Genomic DNA, 27,016 nt, shown 5'->3' on the forward strand with positions numbered 1-27,016 from the left:
TGGAGCGAGGGCTAGGAGGCGGAGTTAGCGAGCCGTGACGATGGCGTGACAGCTGTGCCCCCTGTGACCAAGCCATGTCACCGAGTAGACGCTACTACACCTGCTTCGTGGGCCCAATGGATGCGGAAGATCACCGGAAGATCCGGGTACTTCTCCAGTCGGAAGTCGAGCCATTTTGTCTTCATGCGCCACTGAGCAACTTTCATTTGAATGAACGGGGCCCCGCCTCCAACACTGTTCTCTTTTTACATCCATGGCGCAGAGGCTTCAAAACGGCAGACCACGAACCAATACGCGATGTCACGTTGACTATGTCCACTGTTCACTTCTCATATACAGTCTTTGAGCTGTAAAATCCACAGGCCATAAGATTGCGATCAATGTGGCAGCATAAACCAGGCAAAAGTGATTACACTGTGACACCGTGTCAACTATCTTTGGGCGCCAAAAGGTGTTTACACTGGCGATGACAACCTCAGGTCACATCTGCCAAAGAGAGGGTGAAATTTACAGCTGCAGTCACGATGCCAATAATCTTCTCAGGGCCAATGTTGTGAGCGGGGAAAAAAAAGACAGTTTTGCGGGGCAGGTCTTGCACTCTGGTTCCTTTTCATTATCGTGTAGTGTGGGAATTACAGTACCGTGTGCTTGTGCTACTGATCGCTGCGTTTCCTCACCTTCCATTCATTCATTTACTCTCACTTGTCTTTCTTCAATATCATTCTGCAGTTCTCCCCTCTCTCACCTCCTTTCCTCTCCTCTCGTTCTCATTTTCAAGCTTTACAAAAGGCGGCGTGTCTATTTCGTATTGTGCTCACCTGCTGGTGGGAAACCTCCGGGACTTTTATTGTACGTCTGCTGCTGAACGCCGGCGTTACAGACAGCCGATGGCGTGCGAGTGCAGAATTAAACAACCTTCGTTGTGCCACCATCTGGCGCTGAATGCAAAGAGCTGATCTAGCTCAGTGTGCACACAGTACTTTTCTCTTTTGGTCATACATTTTCTCATCTTCTTCAGCTGTCCTTCCTCCTCCTCTCTTCCTTTTTTCCCCCCTACTCATCACCAAAGATACATTTACATAACATCCACCTCCTTCCCTCAGACATTGATTGCAGACGGTCCTTTATGCTACTATTGACTTTCACAAGTCTATTAACACAGGAAATATCCTAATTTATTGATGGCAGGAGTCCACATATATTGGATATGTAATAAGGGACTGTCTAAGTACAGTTACACTTCATTATTCATTTTCTAATCACTGCACACTTAGATGCGTCAGTCGGTAAGGATGTAGCGTGCTAATAAATAAACAACGATAATGAATTTTACTTACAATGATGAGCAAAATGAAGTAGATGAAGTTGTAGAAGGAATGGGCGTCCATCACGTAATACATGATCTCCACCCAGCCCTCCAGCGTGATCACCTACGTAGGAGGAATGAGTGTTAAGAAATAAGCATTAACGCATTTGGTGACAGGGCTTTCTCAGCAGAAAGAACATAATTGGAAACTTTACTTGTGCAGCCTAGTTGATGGACCGAGCTAATGAACATAGTCAAATAATAGAGTAGAAATGATTGGATTGGTGCTTTAGTGATCAAATTAAATGAATTCTTTGGATTGGATTTGAATAGTTCAATCAGCCGAAAAACACATCTTGTGTTCAAAAGCAATTACGTGATCAACATCGCATCAGTCTTTTAGATAACTGTTGAAATCGACTATCCTTTAATAACCCTAGTATCCATAATAAAAAGATTTGTCATATTATCAGATCTCACTTTGACCTCTCAAAGTTATATTCAACATACCTGAAAGATGACGATCCAGGCGTAGACAATGTTGTCAAAGCTGATGGCACCTTTGTGGGGGTTCGTACTTCCCGTGTGGCATCGAGTGTAGTACTGGTTCCAGTTGATGCACAGACCCACCGCCTCGCCGGGGCCGCTGCCGTTGGCCAGCGGCTCGGGACTCAAGCCCAGCGACTGTCTGTGGAGCGCGTCCTCCCTGTCCAGGCAGCACGTGCGTCCTCCTTCTCGCCTTGCCGGCACATCGTTGCACGACATGATGCCGTTGTCGGACGCCAGGGAGCAGATGAAGGGGCGCTCGTCGTTTTCCTCTGGCTGGTAGTACGGAGCAGGCGGGGTCATACCTGAAGAGCTGGGGGTCGGAGACAACGAGAGAAACTTTGTTGGTTATGGAATCAGATCTGTTTATATATTATAATATCTACATTTGTATCCTTCACTCCTTCATATGGGGAGATTCATGAGGATTTCAGTGAGAGGAGAGTCAAGAGGGGAGAATGTGAGGTACTCAACCAGCCTGCAGGATAAATGCACCATTGAATAGAGGAATGCAAATGATCCTGCATACTCTCTCTATTCCTTTTTCACTCTCACTTATACACACAAGCATATCTTTACAGTATGCAACCCAGTCTAGTTTAAAAACACTAGAGAGGAGCTCCAGAAGCTGCTGACCTTACTCCACTAATAGATGAATCAGTATGGAGCTGTAAGAGATACAGTCTGTGTTTCTCCTGATGCAGCAGTGAACCAGCGAACACCGCCTAAAGCTAGTGCAGAAAACCAAAGGAGTGAGGTCATACGTTGGTCAGGCCACGACAAAATGAGCACCTAAGATGTCATGTATATATATATATATATATATATATATATATATATATATACATATATTCTATGGCTGTCAATCCATTAAAATATTTAATCCTGATTAATCGCATGATAGTCCATAGTTAATCACAATTAATCCCACATTTATTTATAGGTTCAAAATGTACCTTAAAGGGAGATTTGTCAAGTATTTAATACTCTTATCAACATGGGAGTGGGCAGATATGCTGCTTTATGCAAATGTATGTTTATATTTATTATCGGAAATCAATTAACAACACTTGACTATGACTTGCCCCAAAACTGCATTTGATGATCATAAAGTGGACATGTCTGTAAAGGGGAGACTCGTGGGTACCAATAGAACCCATTTACATTCACTGATCTGGAGGTCAGAGGTCAAGGGACCCCTTTGAAAATGACCGTGACGTTTTTTCCTCGCCGAAATTTAGCGTAAGTTTGGAGCGTTACTTAACCTCCTTCACTACAAGCTAAACATGGTTGTTTTCTAGTTTCTGATACCAGTATCTTCACTCTAGCTTTAAAACTGAGCCGCTACAACCTAAAAATCGTAAGTTGTGAGAACACATTCATTTTGACAGCCCTACTATATTCCTTTATTTATGAGTTCAGGTGTCAAAATGCCTCTCTAAATAAACCACCTGAAGTTTCACAGCAGACGTCGGTAGACTATTAAACTATGTTAGTCATTGAACCAGAGATCTTTAAACTATTTGGTATTGCCTCTTTGCAGTTGGCTTTGCCATCTCATTTGAAACCAATACATATCCATTGTGAAGACCCAGAGGACTTCTGGTGGCAGCGTTCCAAACAACCATCACCACATCATGAGAGTTATTTTTTGCACCATTTAACATCTATCTAACCCTTTGCCTTCAATGTTCTCAAACAAGACGTAAAGAGCTGCTCTCCTTTGCAGCCATTCTAGCAAATAATACAAGTGCTTGACAACAGGATGTTCAACCAATGCTGTCAAATAAATAGATAAATAAATAAATGGTTTTGACAAAACAGAAATAACAAGTGAGACGTGCTATCTGAAACATGGACAGCTCTGTGCTGATCACCTGCTGAAAACGTGGAGCTCATTCGACCGGGACTGAGATGCAGTGTGTCCAGACGTATTGGGATTTTAATGAGAACCATGAGCTCTGAAAAGACACGTCCACATAATCTTCCAATGAGAACAATATCCCACAATATTCCCATCAAGGCTGCAACGATTAATCGATTAGTTGTCAACTATTAAATTAAAACTATTTTGATAATCGATTTGAGCAATTGTTTAAGAAAAAAAAAGGTAAAATTTCTCTGATTTCAGCTTCTTAAATGTGAATAGTTTCTGGTTTCTTTACTCCTCTGTGACAGTAAACTGAATATCTTTGAGTTGTGGATGAAATGAGACATTTGAGGACGTCATCTTGGACTTTGGGAAACACTGATTGACATTTTCTGACATTTTATAGACCAAACAACTGACGGAATAATCCAGAAAATAAACGACAGGTTAATCGACAATAACAATAACCGTTAGTTGCCGCCCTAAATCTCATCCTTGTGTTCTTGATCTTTGTGGGATGTCCTGATACAGAAGCAGCTGTATGACGTCAAAATAAAACAGAAAAAGGTGTTTCCTACGCTAACTAACCAACTGACAAGCACATGATCGGAGATGAGCATGTTTAGCATCAGAATACAGATTGTTTAATCATGTAAACTAAGTCATGTGGAAACCGTGTGTGAGATAGTGTGTGTGCTCTAGCATGAAATCAGCACAAAAACAGATTACACTCTCACACACACACACACACACACACACACCGTCAATGAACTCATTCGCTCTCTGTATGCACCCCTTCGTGAGTGAGTGAGTGAGTGAGGAGCTGATTCCTGCCAAACTTAATGGCACACATCTTCTAAAGTCTGAATCTGACTGATTGCCACCATCTGAAGCACCTCATCATTTCCTGACATCGTCTCTCATACCTCTCAGTTTTAATGGAAGCATGCCAAAGAGTCTGTCACTTCACATCCACCTGGGAACTCACTGTGGATACATCTAAAAAGGGGAGAGTAGTCTGCCAGCGCTACAGTGATGTGCTGATGGGGATATTATGAGAACAAGTTTCATCACAAATACCAATAAACAGAGGAAGAAAAAAAAAGTCAAGCCTTGAAAGCACTCTTGCCTCCATGAAAACAACAAAATCCAGATTGAAAGTGCGAAGGGAAGAATGCAAATGCAAAGCAATTGAAAAACTGCTGCTGAAATGAATTAAAGAGAAATAGTAATAACAGAACATGAAACCAATGCCAAAATTAGGGGAAACAATAAAGGAGAAGGGTCTTGGGAAATGGAAAACAAGCACCGCTGAGCCAGTCGGCGAGGCCTATTAGGTGTGAGTGTGTGATCAGACATGACTGTGGCGTAAATGACGGCGGGGTGTGGATGCTCATACCAACCGCCTGGACCCGGGGAGAACAAGAATAGAGCCTCTCCATCAGTGGGCCCATTACTGAACACACAGGCTGCACCCGATTCCACTGCTATCAGGCCACTAAAGAGGCGTTATCAGTCGCTATAAGCACCATAGATGTGGGTCATTAAGGGCCTACTACGCCTACTATGTTGTAAAAGTGAAACTTAAAAACGACATGTTTTAACATGTAAAACTGAAAGAAATGTTACGTTTTTAACACAAATAAAAAGGCTTCTTTAGGTTTAAGCAACAAAACCACCACTTCATTAGGTTTAAGCAACAAAACTACAACGTCATTAGGTTTAGGCAACAAAACTACAACTTCTTTAGGTTTAGGTAAATAAGAAATTAGGTTTAGGAAACAAAAATACAACTTCTTTAGGTTTAGGAAATAAAACTGCAACTTATTTAAGTTTAGGTAACAAAACTATAACCTCTTTAGGTTTAGGCAAAAAAACTACAACTTCTTTAGGTTTAGGCACTTAACACTTGGTTAAGTTTAGGGAAAAACACAAAACACAGTTAAAATAACTATGAACACAAATACAACTACACATTGTTGGTTTTGCTAGAGGTTGCTGTCGTGTTCTTTTATACCTTCTTTCGGTGATGTACCATGTGAATAGATGATAAAACCTATTAGTAGGCGTAGTAGGCCCCTATTGACCCACATCAATGGGGCTTATAACAACTTATAACGCCTATTTAATAGCCTGACAACGGTTTAATCAGCTGCACATTCAGGGGCACTGGACCTGCAGTATTTACTCATTGCACCGTCTCCATTTGTCCCCTCCGCCCTCCTTTTGCTGTTTCTTTGAACACATCAGTCTCCTCTTGCCTTATATTTTTTTCTGCACAGGGAGAGACTTATCAAGCCCTGTTTACCCTGATACATACTCACATACATTTCAAATTCTATATGCATAGAGTACAACCTTGCCTTATAGTGCATTTAACACCTTATAACTCTTTTACTCCCTTTTTATTCCCTCTTTATGGGCTCTTTTGTTCTCCTTTCCAGTCCTCTCTCCCTCCCTTTCTCATACTCCCCACCTCTCTCTCATTTCCACTCATCTCCCCCCATTCCTCCGTCTCTCCAATTTTCTTGATCCCCCCCCCAAGTCAATAGTGGGATAGATACTGCTGACATATATAGGAGGAGATTTTCTCCTTTTACCTCGGCCGCAAACCGCACACTTGAATGCACACTAATTCCAGGATCGATAGTAACAGTTGTGTCCACATCAGGCTATACCGCGTCCCATTGGGAGTGGCTTAGGAGCCACACATTGATTGACAAAGTTTATACACTATATACAGGTATATACACTGAGACACGCTGAGCTTACACCAGCTTACAGCACAGTAGAGTTTTTGTAATCCAACAGAGGGCACAAGGGACTGACAACAGAGCTGATCATAAAAGACGTAAGAGAGAGGTTGTCAGTGGCGTTCACATATTTACTAATGGTGCTAAAGTGGAGGAAGGGATAAAGAAAGAAGAAGTCAGAGAGAGAGAGAGAGAGAGAGAGAGGGACCCTGTCAGAGTAGTGGAGCATGAATGAAGGCTGTTGCCCCCCTGCCGGTGACTTGGCATCGCGCAGCATGGCAGAGTAAAACCTGGCATCACACTGAGAACACACCTGCCAATGGAGAGCGAGACGGAAGGGAAGGATCAAGGCTACATACTGTAGTAGCAGAGAAAAGAGACAGTCTGGGACGAGTCGGGAGGGGGAAGATTGCGTGGCAGAAAAGGAAGATGCACCAGGGAGACGAAGGAGGATAAACAGAGGCCTACATGCATGATCCTGCTTTGGAAGTGCACGGGACAAACTCCAATAAAAAATGGCTTTTTGAAGTGCCGTTGGCTCGCTCTCTGGGGCCACTGGTGTAAGATGGGTTGTGAAGTCTGACAGCTTAGAGGTGTGAATGTGTCTCCACTCTCACAACAAAACGCCCAATATCTTTATGGACTTCTTTTCAACATGCAGAAATAAAGAAATAAAGGAGCTGTGGGACGGGGGACGGGCATTTAGAGGAGGAAGATGAAAAAAGGAAGATAAATGAGAAGTAAAGGACGGTCCATCATCATTAATCCTTTAAGGCTTTAGCGTGTTCACTCTGCCTCGATCGGGTCTCGAACTCACAACCTCAGACACTGCAACGGTTCACACATGTTCAAAAATACAGTTTGAGATAAAATGTGGGGGGAAGAAGAAGAAGAAGAAGAAGAAGAAGAAGAAGAAGAAGAAGAAGAAGAAGAAGAAGAAGAAGAAGAAGAAGAAGAAAAAGAACAAGAAGAAGAAGAAGAAGAAGAAGAAGAAGAAGAAGAGGAGCAGGTAAAGGAGCACATAGAGTTACAGATGGACACTGAGACGGAGTCCGATTGGAGATTTGGTTAAAAAAATAAAGAATAAAGTGCGAAGGCAGGAATAAGGCGTAATAAGTCCTGGAAAGAGAAAGGTAGAGATCAAAAGATCGAGGGTGTAAAATGGCAAAGTGAAAGCTGCACTTGACTGCAACACTTATCCCACTCTATTACAACCTCTCAGAGCGCTAACGTTAGCCCTTTACTTAGCATAATAGCCCTCGAGCGCTAACTCACTGCGACCTTTCTAATTAAGCACTCAAGCACCCTCAGAGAACCTGCATAATGTGTCAGTAACATAATAATAATGCAAAAATAATACTTTGATTCAATAATAAGCAACAATCTGCTGACCAGGAGAGGAACATGTTTTCTAAAGCTGGATCAAAACGTTGTAGCTGATCCTCCTGATCAAGCTTCTGTCTTTTGACCCCATGTAAGAACTATATGATCCCCCTTCAGCCCAGTGGAGATAAATGTAGAAACCATTGGTTAAAGTGACTGTGATGTGATTACTGTGGAGGTTGTTACGGTTAATGTCGCTTCTCAAGTTTAAGGTGAGGACAAAGCTGGACTGTGCCAGCTGGCGGACACGTGTCCCCTTTCATCTGGCTATCAGATCTATCATTACGCTGTGTCAGCATAACCGGAGACAGTGCACAGACGCCCAGAGTAGTATACAGTAGCTTATATACACATTACAACATCAGGCCTTTCTATAGCCAGCTGATGCCAGCATAAAAAGAAAGGGAAACGGAGAGCGATGAAATCAAATACTCCTGAATACTGGTGGTGAATGTCACTCACGCACAGACGCAGCAGGTGACGCCGTCATGTGGGGGTCATGAATATGGAGGCGTGCAGCTGGAATCTAATCACGTTCTTAGCAGCAAACTGAGGAAAAACTGTACGGTTACTGTCGCTTTGAAGCTTGAGAGAGAGATGGAAAGAGGAATAGGTAGACACGCTGGAAGACAGAGTTAGTATGCTAATGTATGTGCTAAAGTCAGATATATAAAACTTACAGTATACGAGGGGAAACTGTCACATTGTATGCTCATACACAAACTGCACAATTTAGTCATAGATTTATTACTGTAATATGTTTTTTAAATTTCACTAGTATGACACGATAGAAGGGAGAAGAACGGGAAGCATACAGGTGAGGTCTCTCCCTCATCACAACGTTCAGTATGTGGCCCACACACACACACACACACACACACAAACACACACACACACACACACACACACACACACACACACACGTACGTACTGATCCACAGTGTTTAACTCACAGGGTGAAGTTGGTCTCCAGGTAGCAGCGGTTCCTCAGCAGCCCCGCCCACAGCTGCACGCCGATGATGCCAAAGATGAAGAAGACGAAGAAGCAGAGCAGCAGCACGTTGCCCAGCATGGGGAGAGTGTCTAGCAGCAGGTTCACCAGGATACGCATACCTGTGTGTGTTTCAGCAGATCAATCAATCATACATGACGGATTATCACAGGCTTACATCACTGATGAGGAAATAGAACATTTGCATTTAGATTGCTCTTTGCACAATTTCTCTTGGATATGTGGAGCCTACTGTATCTATCTGTCTATTCACACTAAACCTAATGACTTATTAACAATACTACAACATTAAAAGTATCACTGATTATATACGACTAAATAGTTTTGTCCAATTGTTCTGAAAGAACGTTGGGACAACCTTGGAACATTGTTTTCGGGGTAACGGACTGTCACACAAATTGGCTTTTTTCAGTCCAATGTGCCGTCCCCTTCTCAGCACCCAATAATGTACGACAAACACTACTACTACTTCTACGACCTCAACAACCAAATAAAGCACAATATGGCTTGAGATCGCCGTCGTGCATAGTTGCCACGCAGAAAATTCAAACGCATATTTTTCATATTCCCGCTCCACATGTTCGTATTAGACTGGTCGGCTTTTTGGCTACTAAAACATTTTGGTTAAGGTTACAGAAAAATCAGGTTTTTTGGTTAAATATTGAAAAAAGTCAAGTTAGTCTTGACTTTTCAGTTTCAAACCAAAACCAGCATCGTTCCCTAACCTTTACCAAGTTCTTTGATTCGTCTAAAGATGACAATCGAAGACGTCAATCGTTCTTCAGTAGCGGATATTATCGGGAGAAAAAATTTAATATGTTGTAGAGTGAATATTTTGCGACTTTCCAGATACATTTATTAAAAAATGGTTGCCACACAATCGCAACGTTGCGAAGAGATTTTAACGTTTTGATCTAGGATATAAAATACGTCAGTAAATATCCCACTTGTGAATTTTGAAGCTTTTACATGTCTAACGCTTTTTGCTTCTGACGATTGCATTCGTATAGATTATCTTGCTGAACAAAACCTGTAAATTTCAGAAATGTTTGTTTGCCACAGAGCTTATTTTCTGCAATAATCCAAAACCCAAAGAAACAAGTCCATTGGGTTTTTTGTTGCGGGAACCAGGGCGATGCTAACTTCCTACAAAAACATGTCATCCCTGCAGCGCTCCATTACATCCTAGTTGCTGTTGCCATTTAGAAGCAATTGAACATCATTTCTAGAGGACAGTTGTATAAAAGCATCCCCTACGTTGTTGGGGCATTTGTTCGAGACATCCACAACAGCAGCACAAATTGTGCTGATGACGGCAAACTGACAGGATACTAACTAGCGTCCACCCCGTGAACTAACGAGTGTAATCAGGCTACATGATTAGATGAACCCTAATTACAGAAATACAAGCGTGTCCCCTGTCGAACAATGATGACCTCATCCCCCGCGGACGGGCCCGCCCCGCAGTGATGACATATTGAGATGTGAATAGTGGGACATAATGACAGCTGATTGGACTGAGAAGAGAGAGAGAGAGAGAGCGGGAGAGAGAGAGAGAGAGGGAGAGAGAGAGAGAGAGAGAGAGAGAGAGAGAGAGGGGAAACCCACTGATGAAATCACAGCACACCCCGCTAGAGACACCTGAGGAAGGTGTGTGTTTTGGTGTTACTATGAGTGCGATTATGTGTGTCTCTACTTATCTGTGTGTGTTTCAGAGCCGTACTGGGATTCGTGAATAACAACTCAACAGTAGGTTAATGTGTCATAAACACAACAGTGCGTCTAAACTGCCAACAGACTGAATGACAGGAGAGAAGCTGAGAGAGGTGATGATGATGATGATGATGATGATGATGATGATGATGATGATGATGATCATGATGATTTACAAGAATGCCAACACCAGAGGTCTGTACTAGGAAGCAGGATTTAGGGTCAGCGAGGTAACTTCAGGGTTTAACCCTTCAGGGGTTTCCGTCCTACGATGGTGGTTTGAATCTTACCAGGGTAGATTGCCATGGTAACTGATGCTGAACAGCTAAGCTGCTCTGGAGCAGGTTATGTTCCAGATAAGAGATCAACTTGTATAAAAGCATCGCCTCCTGACCAATCAGAGCTCGGTGAGCAGATCGTATGATAATATCACACAAATATGAAGAAGTTAAAATCATAACCCAGAATGAAAACAACACAGTTTAAACTGACAGATGCAGGAAGGACAGCTAGCTGGATGCTGTGGGTGTTTACCGCTTTGAATTATGGTTTTATATATATTTCTTTATTTGCTCTCGAGTCCGTTTCACACCGCCGGAGTCGGGGACGCAGCTACTGAAGTAGTCATACATGCCATATTGAAGTCAAAGGCTCTAATGAAGCGTTAGATTAACTCATCCATTACATTTCTAAAAGCTTTTTATAAATCACTGCCCCAACTAGACGACTACATCTGACTTTTGAGTGTTCTGTTAAATTAATGAATCTGTTAATTTACACATTCACACACAAATTTTTCTTTTGCCAGCTGTCCTTCCTGCATTTGGCAGCTTCAACGGTTTTAATTGGATTATGTGTTTAACTTCTTGGTATTTGTCTTATATTATAGTGTGTATAATGTGCCGCTCTGCTGACAGTAGACTCGTCCATGTCTGTGATTGGTCAGATGCTGTAAACCCCGCCCCCTTTCATGTGAACGCGCTCACATCCAGACTGAGAAACCCTGGGTTGATTTACCGAGTTGATAACCACCGTCGTAGGACCGCTTAGATGATCTCTCGTCTGTTAGGGTTAGTTAAGCCAGATAACGAGAAGATACCCTGGGTATGTTGGATCCTGCTTCGTAGTACAGGCCTCTGATGCGCGACACACAAACCAAGTAAACACAAACGCTAGCAGTAATTGTCTCGGTGTTAATCACTGCTGTCACTCCCTTTTAATTTTTTACTGTGTCTAGATTAGTGATTATGTGCCATTTAAAATCTGTGTGCTCATGTTTAGAGGCTCATTTATCAAGTCAACGTACAGTGTGTGTGTGTGTGTGTGTGTGTGTGTGTGTGTGTTCATTAATCGGTTATGATTAGATGTTGTTTGTTAAATATTCTCAGTAAAGAGAGGTCAAAGTGCAGTTTTGCCAAACCTTTGTAATAATGTTACAAAAAAGCCTTTGTCCAGGCTCTCTGTAGAGAAACACGTTGTGAACTGACGTTGACGTGACATCAACGTGTCTATGTTGGATTAGAAAGTACTAAAACAAAGAAACTTGGGAATCCATGAAAATTTGATCCCAAGAACGCAGAGGAAATTTCTTTTTTATGCACCCGTCTTCCTCCTCCGGCTAATTTGTCTCCCTCCTGTGGCTAATCTGTCTCGTCAACTGGTATTAAATGGAGAGCAGTAGCGTCGCCGGTGTGTGTGTGTGTGTGTGTGTGTGTGTGTGTGTGTCTCTGGTGGCGGCTGGAGGCGAGTCTAAATGTGTTTGTTCCCCAGGGTCCTTGTCATTAGGCCACTGTTCCATTAGGCCTAATTGGGTGAAGAGAGGGAGAGACGGAGGGAGGGTTGGGGGAGAAGGAGAGCGAGAATGAGACACAGCCCGAGGGTGTGCCGAAAAATAGGGAGCGCCAAAAATAAGAAAGAAAACAGGAAAGAACAAAAAGAGAGAGAATGAGGGAGATGCAAACAAAACACAAATATTAACCCTCTGAGACCCACAAGAGAGCTGTTCTAGTCTTTTTTAGGGGTCTCTAGGTCTCTAGTTTGATCCATCCATCCTCTGAATGCTCTAGGTCTCTAGTCTGATCCATCCATCCTCTGAAGTTTCATGAGGTCACCACAGGTCATTTTATACAGTGAGGTCAATGAAATGTCTCCTATGGGGACTAACATCATCACACATGAATACAGTTGGGCTCATTGGATCCACAAGAGTCTCAGCTTTACAGTGATACCCAATTTATGTAATTCAAGACTGTTTAGGGTCCCAGTATGCAGAAATATTCAAACACACCATTTTAGAATAGGAGAAAATAACACATTTATACTACATGTGATTATCATAGAGTGGGCATGTCTGTAAAGGGGAGACTCGTGGGTACCCATAGAACCCATTTTCATTCATATATCTCCTTCCCGACATGTTAGTATGACATGGTGTCCTTAGGCTTTCTAGTTTCAGATAATATCTGTACCTTCACGCTCTAAAAGTGAACCTACTAGAGAAAGGCAGTAAAGTCAGTCAAAAGACAGAAAACAAACAGTATGTTATCACACAAATCAGTCCTCTCCTTTTTTTCCTTCATTCTCTCGCTCCTTCCCTACCTGCCCCCCCCCCCGTCTCTCTCCTACCTCCTGGTGGCTGCACCAGTTTGCCAGCTCTCCTGCTGTTCCCAGATAAAGATGGATGCCTCCTCTTGCGCCACAATGGAAACCCATTCACAGCTCTCTACCTGAGAGAGTTCTTCCTCCTAACACTAGCTTCTGTAGTGTTTGTTGTCTTTCCCCCGCTCCTGTTCTGTCTATAGCGCTCCCCTCTATCTCACACCCATTTCCACAAAAAGAAGTCACACACACACACACAGAGACACACACACGGAGACACACACACGGAGACACACACACGGAGACACACACACGGCGACACACACACGGAGACACACACACGGAGACACACACACGGAGACACACACACGGAGACACACACACGGAGACACACACACGGAGACACACACACGGAGACACACACACGGAGACACACACACACGGAGACACACACACGGAGACACACACACGGAGACACACACACGGAGACACACACACGGAGACACACACACGGAGACACACACACAGCGCCGCACTATTATCTGTCATTTTGTTGGAGGGTTACAAATTGAGGTGTGTGAGGGGTCAGGATGTTGCTCATGCTCCCTGTGTATCTGTGGGCAAAGTAACGATCCAACAAAACAGGGAACAAATAGCTTTAGCCCCACGCTGCCTAACCCCTAATGGGGTCACTGATAGGAGACGGACTCCACACACAACGTAAACCATAACGGTATGCACACATCACGCAGACAACTACAGTAGGAACTAATACCAACAAGAGAAACTCATGCAAACACACACATACACATATATATGTATATATATATATGCATACAGCATGCATATGCAGCATCAACTATGCATATGCAAGAAGCCCAGATGATCCATACTATGATGCATAATCATCTCCAGAAAAGCAGATTTGTCCCTGAGACACTATATGCCCACTCTGCTGCACACAATATCTTCTAATCAAACCACTTGACGCATAATGTAGTTAACATCCATATTTGTATGAGTGCTGCTGCTGAGTATTGCACCGAGTATAGGTTCCTCGTTGATGGCTCAGCCTGAACGGAAACTCGTCCTTTCGGAAGGTGTGGAAAACTGAAATCAATGCCGCCACTGAAGACAGGTTTTCAGGTAATTACACTAAATGTGAGGAATCTCAATCATGATTGGACACGTTCGTGGTGAGCAAAAATCAGAACAAATTTGCTCCATGTAGAGGAAAAGCTATAATTTTAGATGCCTCTCAAAGGTTTCTATTTAAAAAAAAAAGAGAGAAAGACGTTCAGAGGGAGGTGGAAGCAGCAGAGAAGCAAAACAAGAGGATATACACCGGACTCCACTAGACCTCTGAATGTCTGCTGTGGTATCTGGCACAAAAGTTGCGAGGTGGGGCCGGATTGAGATCTGGAGAATTCGGAGGCCGAGTCAACACGTCCAACTCGATGCCATCCGCATGATGTAAAAGAAAACGTGACCGGGCCACCTTCCTCCATCGCTCCATGGTCTAGTTCTGATGCTCATAGGCGCTTTTGGCGGTGGACACGGGTCAGCACGGGCACCCTGACCGGTCTGCGGCTACGCAGCCCCATACACAACAAACTGCTCCTCACTGTGTGTTCTGACACCTTTCTATCAGAACCAGCATTAACGTTTTCATCAGTTTGAGCTCCAGTAGCTCTTCTATTGGATCGGACAACACGGGCCAGCCTTCGCTCCCCACGTGCATCAATGAGCCTCGGGTCTGACCCTGTCGCCGGTTCACCGGTTATCCTTCCTTGGACCACGTTTGGTAGATCCTGACCACTGCAGACCGGGAACATCCCACAAGAGCTGCAGTTCTGGAGATGCTCTGACCCGGTCGTCTAGCCAGCACTATTTGGCCATCGTCAAAGTCGCTCACATCCTTACGCTGGCCTATTTTTTCTGCTTCCAACACAAAGTTCAAAGTTCAAAATGTTCACTTGCTGTCTAATATATCCCCCCCACCGCCAGGTGCAATGGTAATGAGATAATCCATGTTATTCACTTCACCTCTCAGTGGTCTTCACCTGTCAGTGGTTATAATGTTACGGCTGATCGGGGTATATACTGTACTGTACTTTTCAGGTAAAAAGTAATTGAATAGAAAAGCTTTAGATGTTGGCTTGTAGAAAAAACACAAAGGAAGATAAGCTTGTGGGCAAAAGTGTTGTAACAGTCAACACCTGCAGTCTGAAGGTCCTGTGTGGCCAGAGAGCATCTCACAAGCAGACTCGAACACATCGTCATCATCATCGTCATCGTCATCGTCATCGTCATCGTCATCGTCATCGTCATCGTCATCGTCATCGTCCTCATCATCTCCCTCCCGTGTTTTGATCTCAGTCACTAGAAAGGTTTCTTCCTCCTATAGTATCTGTCCCCAAGGCCCAAACTGAATTAGGCAACAGGGCTTTCATGCAATCAGCTCCATCTGCTGCTGCGGACTCATTTCATCATGATTTGGAAGAGACGGCCTCTCTCAGTGACTTTAAGGTATTGAGGAAAAGCTTCTAACACTATTTCCCCACCAACATGAGTGCGATATGCAGGGGTTTTTTAAACACGGGAACACCTGCTAAAAATAGGTGATAGACTCCTTTCCCACTGCGAGGATGGCGGCGCCGTTCCACCGGCCTTTCTGTTTCTTGTTATATGTCATAAGTTTGTATGTCGTAATAACGTGAGAATATCTTGTTATAACAATAAACTTTTCACATTATAACATGATACTGATCCGTTTTTATTTCTTCCTGGTGTGGCAGCAATATTCTGAACATCAAAGAAAAAGTATAAAATGATATAAAGCATGCGTTTTTTTTTATTATTTATCAACAGAAAATTGATAACATGTATATAAAACAGGATTTATGACATGTTGGAACGAAGCGACCGGACCGGTCTGAACCTACTGTAGCTCGGGCAGGCGGCTAATTGGCGCTCACAATGATTAAGAGCTGCCTGTTGGGGCAGCGGGACAAAGGAATCAATAGGAGTTAAGAAGTTTGGCTGAGAGTTGAGGTTTTAGATGAGAGGAACAGGGTGACGGTCACAGACCGATCAGTGGAGCGGCATTAATGGAGGGTTTGTAAATCTGATCAAGCTGTGACTCAGGGCCGAGCGGGCTGTGTGATTAAGCATAAGATGAATGTTTAATGATGCCCGAGGGGGGGGGACAGGTGGCCCGAGGGTGCACCAAAAAAAAAAAGCCGGAGATGTAATACATATACATGAATTTCCATGCAGATGCATTTGTGCTTTATGTGGACTGACAGAAAGGGAGTCACACACACTGTTGCACAAACAAACACACACACAAAACAAATGTTCTCACTTGGCACTCTGTTGATGGCTTTGAGGGGCCGGAGGACCCGCACTGTGCGAATGGCCGACAGGTTGATGTTCTGCAGGTCCAGCGAGTACTCTACCATCCTGGATAAAACACACACAGAGAGAAAGACAACAGCATTTAACCTTCTCTGGAGTTGCTACTGGTTCACAATGTGACGAAAACAGGATTACCAGCTGGACCAGAGGCCTCTGCTCAACATCAATGGTCCCTCTTTGATCTCGTCCTCACCTGTCGCCCTCCCAGAGCTGCGTGAGCTTCAACCGTATGGGAAATGTACCGCAAAGGGCGTCGCTGCGACACTCGAGAGAGAAAGTGGCGGGGGGGGATTGGGGAAGGGGATGAAGTGACAAAGCATCAAAAGGGGGAGAATAACATGAAAGGGAGGTGAGGAAGAGAAAGAGAGAGCGGGAAAAAGAGGGATTCGTTCTATTCTAAGTGTTGCCTGCAGGATGTTGCGGCTCAGCCGGAGCCTGGCATCTGTTAGCAAGTCATTTCCACAGCATGGCTAAGCTGTTTGTGCCCCCAAACCCAAAGCACTTTCACAGGAGAACGGCCACGGTGTTTGCCGTGTGTGTGCGTGTGAAAGCGGTGTTTGAACGTATCTATTACATGATGATGTTATCGTCAACACAGAGATGGTTGGAGTGAGTGAGCTCTACGGTACGTGTGTTTTAAATAAGAGCGGAAATGCCATGTATATATGTGTGCAAATGGTGTACATGGTGTAATAGTTTTTAAGCGTGTCTGTGTGCAGAATTGATGAGCCCGGGGCTACGGCAGTGTTGGGACGACATGATACCAGCAGCAGCAGCAGCAGCAGCTCTGGCTTTGACAAAACAAGCCGAGCTCACCCTCTCTGTCACATAGACAGACTTATGAGCCATGTCATATACAATAACGTGATACTTTATTCATCCCACAGGGAAGTTCTTCCCATTTGCCCTTCTCCCACTGGACCAACAGAGCAGCTCACACTTGAGTAGGATTATTTGTTGTAACACGAGGTTGGAGCTGCCGCACAGCTGTTGTTCTAACAACTAACAATTTATTCATAGCAGGGCTGTCAACGTTACGCCAAAATAACGCATCAACGCAACTTGCGATTTTTAGGTTGTAGCGGGCTCAGTTTTAATGCTAGATTGAAGATACTGGCATCGTATGAAACTAGAAAACCCGAGGAATCCATCGGTACCAGCCATGTCATATTAGCATGTCGCGAAGAAGGTGAAGTAAAGGTCCAAACTTGCGCTGAATTTTAGTGAGGAAAAACTGGCATGGCTATTTTCAAAGGGGTCCCTTGACCTCTGACCTCAAGATATGTGAATGAAAATGGTTTCTATGGGTACCCACGAGTCTCCCCTTTACAGACATGCCCACTTTATGATAATCACATGCAGTTTAAAGCTAGATTGAAGATACAGGTATCATATGAAAACTAGAAAACCACTCGCCCTGCCTGCAATTAGAGGCGTGTGCTCAGGGAGCCGAACCAATCACGAGGAAAATCAATTTGCCAGACAGAAAAAGATGCACAGAAAGTGAAGAGACAATCTAAAAGTTCAGGCTGGACCCATGTGGTTTGAAGAGCAGGCAATCACGCTGGCTGGTATATATACAGGATATTATTCCAGTCATTTAGGCTACATGTAAGCTGCCTGGTAAAAAGGATCCAATGTAGTATTTTTAGGGCTGTCAATGTTAACACATATTAATGCAAATTAGTTTTAACGCAACCCATTTCTTCATGCATTAACACATTCAATCTTTCGGAGGTTGTAGTGGGCTCAGTTTTAAAGATGAAGTGAAAACACTGATATCATGTGAACCTGATGAATCCATCGGTACCAACCATGTCAGACTAGCATGTCGCAAAGGAGGTTAAATAACGCTCCAAACTTGCTCTGTATTTGTTGAGGAAAAACTGTCATGGCCATTTTCAAAGCGGTCCCTTGACCTCTGACCTCCAGATATGTGAATGTAAATGGGTTCTATGGGTACCCACGAGTCTCCCCTTTACAGACATGCCCACTTTATGATAATCACATACAGTTTGGGGGCAAGTCATAGTCAAGTCAGCACACTGACACACTGACAGCTGTTGTTGCCTGTTGGGCTGCAGTTTGCCATGTTATGATTTGAGCATATTGTTTTATGCTAAATGCAGTACCTGTGAGGGTTTCTGGATCAATATCTGTCATTGTTTTGTGTTGTTAATTGATTTACAATGATACATATATATATATATTTGCATAAAGCAGCATATTTGTCCACTCCCATTTTGATGTGCGATTAATTTGCGATTATGTACTATAGACAATCATGCGATTAATCGTGATTAAGTATTTTAATCGATTGACTCTAATTTATATAAGTGAAATATTTAAAATCAATTTGCACTTCTGGGTGAAATGCTCCCTCCTTTAGGAGTTGTAGTCTAATTTGTTTGTTCTTTCTGTAAAACGAACGAGCCCACACTTGAAAGGATGCATCTTTACGAGGATGTAGAGGCAGCTGCAGACCAATTTTCTTTACCCGGTCGTTTAGTCGAAAGTACAGAAATGCCACACAGCAGTTTGATGAAAACGTCACAGTACAGAGAAGAATAGAACGGCTGTTTTCATAACCTGCCTCAAACATTATAGTATCTGTGCAGCTCTAATTATTAGATGAGAGATAGAGAGAGACTGAACAGAAGGATAAAAGTCAAAAGGGAGTTTTGAAAGAATTAAAACAAACATGTTCTCCCATTAGCGAGCTCAAGGGCAAAAAAAAAGAAAAGGATTTTTAAATGTCGCTTATTAGATACATGACACCCACAACAGCATGATCACTCGCCTGGGTGAGCACATGTAATGTTTTGCTAGTGATCCAATTGCATCTGGAAGAGCAGCAAGTAAAGTGAAAGAGAGAAGAGATCACAGATGTGCCTGCATGTGTGTGTGTGTCTTTGTGTGTGCACGCACACTGTGTGTATGCATGTGTGTGTGTGTGTGTGTGTGTGTGTGTATGTGCATGCGCTCCATAGAAGTGTCTCTTCCTGTACGCATCAATCAGGCCGCTGTGTTTGGGAGGGTAATTAGTGGACCGCTGGAAGCGTCCTTTTAATGATTGTTCTCTATTTTTCACATTCCTTTTTTTATTTTTTTGCTTGTGACGCCTTCATCTCATTCATGCTTTTATGTGACTAGTGTGTGTATGTGTGTGTGTGTGTGTGTGTGTGTGTGTGTGTGTGTGTGCGTGTTTATATCGATATGAAATGCAGAGCTTCAGGGGAAACCCAGGGTAGACCTCGTGAGGAGAGTTCAGAGGCACATTTAACACGAGAGAGACGAAGGAAAATAAAAAAGAATCTAGACGTGTAAAACCTGAAGTGACTTAACTGTCAGATTAACAACACGCCTTCATCACAGTTGAAGCTCCGCGTCAACAAAGTCCTTTTTCTGCATCATTTACATAAAAAACATCTTCTTTTTTTTTGCTTTTGACAACTAAAAGAAAAACTCACAACTGTGAGATCGTCCGAGGAAAGTAATGAAAATGAAGAAGAGCAGCAGCGCTGTGATGTTTGCTCCTGTTTAATTATGTATTACAGCCGAGTTACTGACGACTAGAAAGGGACAAAACCACAGACTGTAATCAGGTCGTTGTTTCTTTGCATAATAGATATCTGAAAAGATACACCAGGTGTGTGTCCAGCAGGTTGAGTCAGTGTGAGAAAGGCAATGCAAGGTTATATATATATACTGTATATACGACTTAACCACTTGAATGCCAAATATATCATGTACACGACTTCCCATGTTGTAAACACGAGCTCACAGGTTTCATTTGAACGCACCATTCCATTCGTTAGAATAAATATGGAAGGCTGGTAGGCGTGTCGCGGTAGTCGGTGTTACACGGTGGTCGGGCACACACCGGTTACATTACTGTACGTCCCCACCGTCGTTTTGCTTTTTTTTTACAGAGATAAAACCCATTTAGTTCATTTTGGCGTATCAGGGCCATGTTATCAATAGATAGTCAGACGACGGACGATAGAAACTGACAGTGAATGCGTCTGCTACATAAAGAGTCTCAGCTCAGAGCAGCAGGATTCCAAACCCACGGGACAAGAGAGAGTTGACAGACAAGACGATGGCGGAGGATTTGGTGTCGAAGCAAAAAGCAAACACGCCTATTTGGCAATATTTCAGATTTAAACCCAACGCTATAAGGGAACCATAATGTTAATGAGGCAATCGCTGTGAGGAGGACAGAGCGGTCTTTCCTTGTAAAATGTCCGGTGTAATCAATAACAACGGTGTTGTCATAAGTTTATGAACTGGGGGGAGAATTTTCCTCACCGTCACATCCCTAAAGGCAAGGATGACTTTTTGTAAATTCATCCCTGGATCAAGAATCTCAGTGGACACGTGCACGGAGACATGCTGCGATATTTCCGTTATGGCTGCAGATACTGTAACCAGACAGGCTGGGAGAGAAATAAGTCGCAGTGCAGTGGATTAGGCTCAAAGAAAAATATACAGTATAGAAAATAAAACAGACTGTGTGAGGCAGGGTTATGGAGCCTGTCTGGATGAAAGCCTGGTCTGCATGGGGTCTGAAGGGGAGATGACAAGGGAAAGATGTTCAACCAAGCATGTTAAAAAAGGAAAGAAAGAGAGAGAAGGAGGGAGGGAGGGAGCAGGGGAAGGGTGAGAGAGCGAGGTGGTGCTCGTGGGTAACAGACACGGAGCTCATAGCAGACTGTCGGCTGCGATTTGGCCCGGCAAGTCTGGCAGTGCCCTCTGCAATTAGCCTAGACGCTAATCTAATGGATGCTGCCAAGAGGAAAAACGAAGACGGAGGCGTTCACACCAATGCATATATACAAACACACATGCACAGATTAAACTAACTCAAAAGACATACACTGACAGGCTGTAATCTCTGTGTGTAATTCTGTGCTGCAAACACACACACTCTCTCACACACTCACACTATGAGCATCCACAGGGGATAAAGTGATTCAGCTCAAATGAAGATGAATGTCCCTCCACCTACCCTGGTAAGTCTGTTGCTCTACCTTTTCTTTGTGTGCTATTACACCAGCCGCTCTCCCTATCCATCTCTCTCTCTCTCACACAGACTTGCTTTATCGCCCATGTCTGAGCCTCTCATTTCACTTGGTTCAGAGCAGGTGTTTGAGCAGGTGTGTTTGCTTTTGTTTTTTGCACGCATGCATCCATCTAGCGGTGTGTGTGTGTGTGTAAGTGTGTCCTGCGGTAACAGCCTGTGTGAAGGACACTTTGTAAGAGCAACAGACAAAACTTATGCAATAACTTAACACAATATACAGTACGCCGATGGATCCGTATGTTCCTGTGGGCAGGTGTTATGGATCTTTCGGCGGTGGGCGTCTCTCGAAAACTCGATTTTGAACTCCCAGTTTCCGTCTCTCCTTCATTTCTTCCCGTCCGCCTTAGAAACCATTTCTTTGCTTCCAATGTAAACATATGTGCTCGTGCAAAACAACATTTGTGCCATCTATTCCCCCGGATTCAAGTATTAGGCAAATATTCTGCTGTTAATTAATGAGGAAGGGTTCTAAAAATGACAGCATGTTTTCATCTTTACCCTGGTGAATACCCCATAATGTATCACGCTGCAGCATGCCCAGTCTTCTGTTATACTGTAATGTACTGTGGCGGTGTACCAGAGGATGTAGCCTTATGGTTTCATACTCAGAGGACACCCAACACATGCCCCGTCTACGATGAGTCCTCTGGTAAAACGTCTCCAATATGGCGAGCTGTTTTAACATTTAATAGCTAAGCTTGACTATCTGAAATTAACATTAGATATCTCCACAAGCAGACTGTGACTAGTCAGAATTCTTATTCCAGATATCAATAACGTCAAAACGACAGTTAGAGATATCAGTAGTTCAGTTCTGGACTATCATAAATAACAGTTACAGATATCCGAAACCTCATTCTGACTAGTCAGAGTTGTTGTCATGACGTTGCTCATCAAGGCTTCCCATTGGATATCGGCCCAACAAAGCATCTGAACAGCGTCAGCAGAAGCTTTTGCTAACTTCGGCAAAGTGTGAAAGATATTCACAGATTCAAACTTCTCGGATCAATAACTCATAAGTTGTTAAAACACCAACGAGGGCTCTAGTGAGGTAGACGACGAGCTATACAACCTCATTTTAATCACAACGAGCCTTTAGTCCTCCGAGCTGGACACATAATAACATCGGTCTCTATTGAAGCAGAACTTCTGGGGGACAAGCAACTGGGCACGCGCCGATGCATGTAAGTAAATGATCTACTGATAAGATGAACCTTTATTAATCCCTGGAGGGAAATTCGAGTGTCAAAGCAGCAACAGCAGCAAACAGAGTGAAACACAGGAGAGGTACAGGTATACAAAATAATACAAACAATAAATAGAGAAATAAAAGTTACATGGGTGAACATAGTGTGTACAGTCCGTCATTAAATAAATGTAGCATGTACATATGTGCAGTCTATAAAGAGGTATATAGGATGTATAGTGTAAAGTAAGGTGTGTCAGTGGTTACAAGTCCAAGGTGGTTGCAGAAAGATATAAGATATTGTGCAAAAATAATAATTTTGCTTAAGATTCAGAACTATTTCAACATGGTTTCATGTGCTATTATTATTATTGGATAAACAACTGCATAAACAGCAGAAATCTTGGACTTGCACTATATGAACTTTACTGACATGCAAAAGAGCTGATAAAGGATGAATGTTGACGACAATGTTTTGTTCACAACTGTAGTTTGGTTGCTTCTGCTTCTCCCTTCCGGTCCGTTTAGTGTTCACACTGAGGTGTTACAAAGAAACCCGGAGTTGTAAACATGGAGTCACATGGACTGACAGGCTCCTCATTCATTAGACACTTTTGGTGACCTGTCATCCCGCATCATCGGCGCTACGCAGACTCGCCGCAAAGAAAAATGTCTGGGGTGACTGAAAATCAGGCGCCACTTAACAGCACTTGACGGCTTTATTAATCTCCACTCTGATTTTAATGAAGCGCTCAGAAAAGCCATGAACAGATAGTTGGAGGCAGTAGTCGAGGCTGGACTCGAGTAACAGTGACAGGGTGCTGCAACCAGAGCAGGGGAACGAGTCCCGCAGTCCAAACTAAACAACTAAATACTGTACGTTGTTTGTCTTTGCCCTGCAGAACGACACATACAAGTGTTTTCTGATACGACCCCATAATCGACAGGACGATACTGTTTCTCAGCGCCTACATTACAAATTATTGTTGCCGATATTATTCACATTTAGGAGCATTCTTTGGACACGTATGCAGCGCATTTGGAATATGTGTCTCAATTATGACACACGGCCTTTTGCCTGTTTGCTGTCAGCTCTGTGAGTTGTACACAAACCAACTAACCGACCGTTTGTTGAGATGCATGACTTGGACTTGGATATCAACAGGTTTTTAGATATGCACAAATATCACAACGTCGACCTTTTCCAGAAGGTGGTTGAAGAAGGAATGAAAGAGGGAGGCTGCGTTTGCAGAGTTTAACGTGACGTTAATCGTGTTAATGGAGTATGCACATGTTGCATGAATATTAGTGGAATATTCATTTTCAGTAGTCATGTAAACAGCTCGGTACGAATATTATATATTGGCAAAAAAATTAATATGTTGTGCATGTAAACGTAGTCAGTGTCACACTACTTATTCCTTTGTTCCCGATGAACAACAGTTCGTAAGGCTGCTAGAATACTCTGTCATACTCCGTCACTTGAATGTAAACATACTGGATGGCGAGCAAATGCTGGTCGAGCATCAGTGTTCCCTAAACAACATGATACACCAACTTTACCAGAAGTAGAAGTAACGCTGGCATTGTGATATACAGTAGTTGCTTACCCGGACATGACGATGAAGAAGTCCAACCTGTTCCAGGTGTCACCCAGGTAACAGCGGCGGCCAAAGATCCCGAGAGCCACCATCTTTACCACCATCTCCAACGCAAAGAAGATGTAGATGAAGGCATCGAAGGCCTGCGGAGGAGACGAAGGGAAATAAAAGATGCATTTAATATCATTTGAAACACATTAGTAGTCTCCAGCTGATGTCAAACCGTCTTTTTAGTGAATCAGGGGCACTTGTCAAAATGATCTCGATATTATTTTAAAAGCACTCCTTAGTTGTTACCTGCTGGAAAGGAAGAAATATTTGGTTTGATGAGACACAAAATGAGAGACTCCTCACGCCTCAAGTGATTTATTTGGTTCACAGGACCTGTCAAAATAGTCATTTTCCATTCAAATGCGCTTTTAAACATCACAAATTATGATCCAATAGCACACCAAAAGAATATGTGATGTTCAAGACTGATGTGCTCTTAATGTGTGTGTGTGTGTGTGTGTGTGTGATCTCTAGTAGTGACTATTGCTCGAGCCAAGTTTACTGTTGTGATTAGAATGGCTTAAAAGAGCTAAATGTGTGTCTGCTGCACTAATGTAATACCACACCAAACATATGGTACCCGGTGCGAAGCATCCCACGCTGCAACGCTGGAATCACAAGAGAAGTAAGAAGTGAAGAGGGAAGAAGAAAGTGAGGGAGATCCAGGTCAAACCTCAGAGAAAACAAAGATGAAGAGACAGTGAGGGATAAACAGAGAGAGAGACGGATGAGCTCATATATATTATTATGTTCAGATCACTAGCTAAACCTCCTATTGTATTTTCGGAAACAAAAACTCTTCCCCAGTGCTTCGCCGTAGGCCGTGGGACTGCGTTTGCTGTCTTGTTACATATTCCTACTACATATAACTCAAGCTGCTACCTCAACACACACTTCCAAGGCCTGGAAATTTAAGAAAACAACAATGCAGTATGCATGGTTGCGCCATCGGTCATAATTTAGATTTTAGATGATGACGAGCCTTTTTGTTTGTTCCAAAACCGTCATCCATCCCCACAAGCACACACTCCTACTCTAATCTAAATGGGATCATATTTAGGCTACTGCTTGCTTTGCTGACCAAGCATGAAATAGAGAGTTTGACCCAAATTACAAGAATGTTCAAACATTTAACTCTTCAAACATTTACTGATGAGGCAGCAGCTTACACACTCAGGACAACGACACATTATAACACAACATTTTCAAATATAATCTTTAGCTAACGAGTTGAAGCAGCCCAGTTTATCAATCAATCAATCAATCAATCAATCAATCAAACTCTATTTATATAGCACCTTTCAAACAAGTCAAATGTTATTCAAAGTGCTGTACAGACGATTGGCTAAAATGTAGAGTTGTAAAAATGGATTTAGAGACTAATGCACACCAAAACAACCAATATAAAGGTTCATTGAATAAGAAAGCAAGAGATGGGTATTTAAGATAATAAAAGATAAATAAAATATACAAGGAAATAAAAATAATAAAAATGAATAAATAAAAATTATGAAACTACACAAAATAAACAGATTGTATTACAATAATTTTAAATAAAAAATAAATAAATATATATAAATAATACATTTTAATAAAATAAAATAATAATATAATCAGCAATAAAATGTCAATTAAATAAAATAGAGTAAAATAAACACTATAATGATGATGAATGATAAATAAAATAAGTATAAACAATAAAAAAATTTATAAAACTATAAAACCCTACATAATAACTTATAATAAACTTAATTTGACAGCAATCGATAGATAAATATAAAAAAGGCCTTAAAGGGATAGGTTTACCTTGCCATGAGACAGCTATACATTCCATGTTTCTGACGTGGAACTGAAGCCATTATCAATGCTCTCCAAAAGAGTCTATTAATAAAAACAATAATTTAAACAATACACTTAAACTGATATTGATTTTTTTAGGTGAGTCTTTCTTTTAGGTGTCTAAAATACGTTTCGCTGCCGGCCCCGTCCACAGCAGTACATTGCTTTGCTCCCGTGTGATAACTCCTGTCTGCTTCTCCAAACTCGGGGAGTGCCGACTGTCATCTACTGTAGGTAATACACTGACTATGGATCAGTACCTCATACAACCCCACTTCAAAAGCACCCTAACTATCCCTTTAAATGCTGGAAATACAAGAAGATCACAAGAACTTTCCAACTAAGCGGCGCTCTCGGCTGCTGAAGTACAGTTAGTACAGACGCCCTGGGAAAGAAAAGAGCTTGTGCACTCAACAAATCAGATGGCACAAACCAATACAACACGCCGCAATGGAAAAACAATTACTTTAAGGTTATTACTTTTTTCTGGGTTTGAGGCAGAAAGTTAAACGACAAACTAGAGACTCAACAGTAACCCACAGCAGGCTAGAAATCACTGATATGTGGCATATTCTGGACAAGCAGGAGTAATACGCCTCACATGAAGAAGAGAGATTTTATTATTTTTAAACTTAGCATTGATGAAAAATTG

The 27,016-nt window shown here is 42.7% G+C and overlaps 1 protein-coding gene across 1 annotated transcript in view; it reads right to left on the reverse strand.

The window, feature by feature from the left end:
• LOC141781563 (voltage-dependent T-type calcium channel subunit alpha-1I-like) overlaps nt 1-27,016 on the reverse strand; it is a 102,817-nt gene that overhangs the window by 70,479 nt on the left and 5,322 nt on the right. Inside the window, exons 2-6 of the mRNA XM_074657378.1 lie at nt 24,484-24,617; nt 16,549-16,646; nt 8,812-8,971; nt 1,817-2,165; nt 1,338-1,430 (exon numbers count right to left, since the gene is read on the reverse strand). Coding sequence (XP_074513479.1) covers nt 1,338-1,430; nt 1,817-2,165; nt 8,812-8,971; nt 16,549-16,646; nt 24,484-24,617 — 834 coding nt within the window. The remainder of the gene's footprint in view (nt 1-1,337; nt 1,431-1,816; nt 2,166-8,811; nt 8,972-16,548; nt 16,647-24,483; nt 24,618-27,016) is intronic.

Source organism: Sebastes fasciatus, chromosome 13 (genome assembly GCF_043250625.1).
Source record: "Sebastes fasciatus isolate fSebFas1 chromosome 13, fSebFas1.pri, whole genome shotgun sequence".
Taxonomy (NCBI): domain Eukaryota; kingdom Metazoa; phylum Chordata; class Actinopteri; order Perciformes; family Sebastidae; genus Sebastes; species Sebastes fasciatus.